Genomic DNA, 5,234 nt, shown 5'->3' with positions numbered 1-5,234 from the left:
TCATGGCCTGATAAAACATTATTTATTTATGCATTAATTCATTAATAATTAATTAATTCATTCATTCATTCTTATTTTGATGAAATTATATTTATTATTTATTATATTATGACTTTATTTATTTGGACTACCAAAAGATTTTGATGAAAATGTAAAAAAGAAAAAAAGAAAAGAAAAGAAAATGTAAAAAAAATACAAATTTGAAATAAATAAATAAAAATTCGAAAAGGAAGAAAATCTAAAATAAGTAGTTTTATCTGTCCTGATAGCATATTATTTAGAGATAGAGTTTACAGTATGATGCTGTCGCTCCAGAGGCTCATCTGCGATCACTCGCTCTCGGTTTGTTTCATAAGCTGGAACCTGACTGAGATTCAGAGAAGAGCTGAGAGACGCAAACATCACGAGCATCATGAGCTCAATCTGTTCCACACTGACACACAGATGATGATGAGGAGGTTATTTTGTCCTGTGTGTGTGTGTGTGTGTGTGTGTGTGTGTGTGTGTGTGAGTGTGTGAGTGATAATTCAGAATGAGTTTTTTTTTAAATCTAAAAATGCAGAAAGTTTCCTGTAAGGGGTAGGTTTAGGGGTAGGGTTGGTGTAGGGCAATAGAAAATACGGTTTGTACAGTATAAAAACCATTACGCCTATGGAGAGTCCCCATAAACCATAAAAACAAACCTGTGTGTGTGTGTGTGTTTATGTGTTTTATGAGCGCTGGTCATGTGATTGGGTGAAAGGCACCTTGCATTCTGCTCCAAAAATACCTGCCAGATTCCAGATGGGATCACGACGCCAGAGCAGAGTGCGTGCTTGTGTATGTGTGTGTGTGTGTGTGTGTGTGTGTGTGTGTGTGTGTGTGTGTGTGAGTGAGTGAATGAAAGAGAGTGTGTGTGTTCGTGAGAGAGAGAGACTGTTTGGAATGACAACCGTTGGTCTCAGACTAATGTTGAAAAGTTTAATGTTTCGGAAAGAGTCTTCTGCTCACCAAAACTACATTTATTTGATTAAAATACAGTAAAAAATTTTTAAATATTATTCTAATTCTGTTTTCTATGTGAATATCTGTTAAACTGTAATGTATTTCTGTGATGCGCAGCTGTATTTTCAGCATCATTACTCCAGTCTTCAGTGTCACATGATCTTCAGAAATCAGTATAATATGCTGCTGCGCGAGAAACATTTCTGATTATTATCAATGTTGAAAACATTAATATTTTTGTGGAAACCGTGACATTTTATTTTTCAGGATTCACAGGTGAATAGAAAGTTCAAAAGAACTGCATTTATTTGAAATAGAAAAGTTTTGTATCATTATAAACGTCTTTACTGCCACTTTTGATCAATTTAATGCATCACAGATGAATAAAAGCACCAAAACACTTTTGAACAGTAGTGTATGTTGAATTTCTATAAAATTACTGAGCAGATATTTTTTTAATTGCCTTTCAGCCAATTAAGGGCCTTATTTAATATAAATGAATATATCATGAAGAGTAATTAGAATTTTAGATTTGCTCTAACATCTGCATGAGAAGTGATGATCAGCGCGGCGTTTGTCCTCCAGACGTGGCCTCTTGGACTTTCTCCTGTTTTCGTTCCCAGCGGCCGGAATGCGTTTCCGGAGCGTAACCATGGCAACTTGAGTCTGGCACCAATCCCGCGCTCTCGCTCCACGCCACCGGCCAATCAGAGCTCCGCCTCCGAGCCAGCGGCCAATCAGAGCGTCCGATGCGTGTGTCCTCTAGAGACTCAGTTATGGCAGCACGACTGTGTTCAACATTGATAATAATCAGAAATGTTTCTCGAGCAGCAAATCAGCATATTAGAATGATTTCTGAAGATCATGTGACACTGAAGACTGGAGTAATGATGCTGAAAATACAGCTGCGCATCACAGAAATACATTACAGTTTAACAGATATTCACATAGAAAACAGCTGTTTTAAATTTTAAATTTTCACTGTATTTTTGATTAAATAAATGTATAATCGTACCAATCCCAAAATTTCGGGTTACTGTATTTACGTATGTAACAAAGTCATAATTTTTTGGTTTAAAAAAGCTTTTGATGTTTATTATTTTGGTGTTTTATAAATATAAAAACGCCTCTGAAAGTCATTTCCAAGGGTTAATATTGTCCCTTAATGAAGTAAATGTGTGACGCTGGCATCATAATAATGCATTTGATCAGATCAGACTATATTGTTGTTGATTTTGTGGTTATGGACTGTAGAAATCTATAATTCATATCTGTGATTTAGTGCCTTCAAAATGCTGGTGTATAGTTGTACTTTTTTAAATGATCAAAGTGTTGAAGTTCAGCTGGAGGAACTGACCAATGGCGTGAGTTTGGGGGCGGGACTGTCTGTTTGACCGACCAATGGAAACCTGTTATTAACACTCATTATTTTTGCACTTTTCATTTTTCACTGTTTTTTACTCTGATCTCATCCATATCTCGGACGTTTGTTTAATAGCGTTTAAATATATTTCATAGTTTTAATTTTAACTTTGTGTAAGGTTTTAATAGTCTTGTTGTGTATTGATAATTTTTATTAGATTTTGTTGTTGTTTTTAATGTCTAAAATGCTTGTTAAACGAGTTTGAATGTATGTGATATTGTAAACTATGCTGTATCCACCCAAATAAATTCAATTTGACTTGTATTTTGTCCATGTGTTCTTGCTTAATAATAAATGTTCATGTTTTGATTATTGCTGTTGCCTCTAGTAATTCTGTGTGTGTGTGTTTTTAATTTCCAGTCCATTTATTTACCCAGTGCTGGGTTGCCAGATAACCCAAGTTGTGTTGTTTTTAACCCAGCATTGTTTATAGAGTGTGTAATGCTGTGTTGTGTGTTTCAGGCTGAGTTCTCGGAGATCAATCTGGTGTCGGATGTGAACTCCGGCTGTACGGTGGACATGCAGGTGAACCGCAGAGGAACCAAAGTGGTCAGGTGTGTTCTCTCACTGTCACCGAGACGCTTTTTATTTTTACAATTTCAGTTTGTTCGTTTTTTTAGTTAAAGTTTTACTGTTTTTCTTTCTTTCTTATTTTTTTTTAAATATGTCTATATAGTTTTATTAATATTTTGAATAATTTTTTATTTTTAGAATTGCACTTTTTTACATTTCAGTTAAAGGTTAGTTCATTTTTTAACGCCTATATGTGACCCTGGAGCACAAAACCAGTCATAAGTGTCAATTTTGTGAAATTGAGATTTATACATTCTCTGAAATCTGAATAAATAAGCTTTCCACTGATGTATGGTTTGTTAGGATAGGACAATATTTGGCTGAGATACAACTATTAGAAAATCTGGAATCTGAGGGTGCAAACAAAATCAAAATATTGAGAAAATCATCTTTAAAGTTGTTCAAATGAAGTTCTTAGCAATGCATATTACTAATCAAAAATTAAGTTTTGATATATTTACGGTAGGAAATGTACAAAATATCTTCATGGAACATGATCTTTACTTAATATCCTAATGATTTCTGGCATAAAAGAGAAATTAATAATTCTGACCCATACAATGTATTGTTGGCTATTGCTACAAATATACCCCAGCGACTTAACACTGCTTTTGTGCTCCAGGGACAGAGATAGCTTTATTATTATTTTGAATTTGTCTTTTTTTTTTTTGTGTGTTTTGTGCTTCATGTATTTATTTATTTTTTTGTAAATGTGTTTCTAGTTTTTATTAACTAATTGTTAAGTTAAATTAAATGCAAATGAGAAATGCTGACTTGGCAAATAGCTGAAATAAAATAAGAGAAGCAAGTGTTTTTTAGTAGTTTTAATTGTAGTTTTTAAGGTGTGTTTGTTCATGTCCAGCTCTAAAACACAGCATCTAAATGAGCATTTGTTCAGGTTTAAGTTGAATGTGAATCAGTATGTGACAAATGAATAACAAATCTCAAACAGACTGTAATTCCAGACTGTTTTCCCAGCGTTTCAGCCAGACACAAATGCGTTTGGTGTTTTCAGCGTTAATGTGTGCTCAGACTAGAAACACAACCCTTTCTCCATCACTCAGTGTGTAATGTGGGTTATATGTGATTCAAGTCTGAAGCAGCGGCTGGTTTTCTGTGTGCGGCTGAAGAGCAAATAAAGCGTGTGATTTGAGCCGCTGTATTAATAAAGCTCATCTTAATGAAAACAGCACGGCTGTAATGGAGCCTGCAGTGTCTGGGCCTCTCACACTCTCGGCTTCACATGTCCATCATCTGCCAAACACATGGAGATTATTTATACCTGCCTCACTTAAGCAGACATCTTATACTAGCTTAATACAAGCCACTATTAATAGTGTGTGTGCGGATGAGCTGAACCGGCCCTTTAAGAAGCACACACTCACACACACTTACAGTCTTTTCTGCTCACCAAAGCTGTGTTTATTTAATCACAAATACAGTAAAAAATTTGAAATATTATTATAATTTCAAATAGTTATTTTCTATGTGAATATGTGTTAAACTGTAATTTATTTCTGTGATGCGCAGCTGTATTTTCAGCATCATTACTCCAGTCTTCAGTGTCACATGATCTTCAGAAATCATTCTAATATGCTGATTTGCTGCTCGAGAAACATTTCTGTTGAAAACATTAATATTTCTGTGAAAACCATGATTTTTCAGGATTCACAGATGAATAGAAAGTTCAAAAGAACAGCATTTATTAGAAATTGGAACCTACGCAACATTATAAATGACTTTACTGCCACTTTTGATCAATAAAAGAGTTATTTTACAAAATCATATTAACCCCAAACTTTTATACTATAATACACAAAAAAATTATGTGCTTTTCCAGCTAAACTATCTAGAAGTCCTTGAATAAGATTGAGAAGCAGCACTACATACAATCTCAAGACTTGTTTTCATAGACTGTGTCTTTAATATCAATGTTTTGTCCTTCAGATTATTCACTTGATTATACTTAAAACAATTCAAAAACACTGATATTAAAGACACATCTGTGCAAGTCTGAATCTCTAAAGCAGTGTAAATGCCTCTTGCTTGAAAGATGATTTTTAGCAGATGTTGGGAACTGAATGCATGCTAAACAAAGACAGAAGAGTGTGATGTTCTTCGATGCACACGTGCGAGTGTTTTATGAGGGAACGTAAAGATGCCAGAGTATTCTGATGACTGGAGAGAATGTGAATGTGTGTCTGTGTGTGAGTGTGTGTGTGTGTGTGTGTGTGTGAGAGGGAGAGTGTGTGTG

General features: G+C 34.7%; 1 protein-coding gene across 1 annotated transcript in view; it reads left to right on the top strand.

The window, feature by feature from the left end:
* Positions 1-1,542: 1,542 nt before the first annotated feature.
* The window catches only part of LOC107669034 (synapsin-3-like), a 35,665-nt gene continuing 31,973 nt past the window's right edge, over positions 1,543-5,234 (top strand). Inside the window, exons 1-2 of the mRNA XM_016461134.1 lie at positions 1,543-1,737; positions 2,870-2,961. Of these exons, the coding sequence (XP_016316620.1) occupies positions 1,543-1,737; positions 2,870-2,961 (287 nt within the window). The remainder of the gene's footprint in view (positions 1,738-2,869; positions 2,962-5,234) is intronic.

The sequence above is a fragment of the Sinocyclocheilus anshuiensis genome, unplaced genomic scaffold, assembly GCF_001515605.1.
Source record: "Sinocyclocheilus anshuiensis isolate Anshui unplaced genomic scaffold, SAMN03320099.WGS_v1.1 scaffold276, whole genome shotgun sequence".
NCBI classification, from domain to species: domain Eukaryota; kingdom Metazoa; phylum Chordata; class Actinopteri; order Cypriniformes; family Cyprinidae; genus Sinocyclocheilus; species Sinocyclocheilus anshuiensis.
Note: the sequence above shows the minus strand (reverse complement) of the source record. Positions and strands in the feature narration are given on the sequence as shown.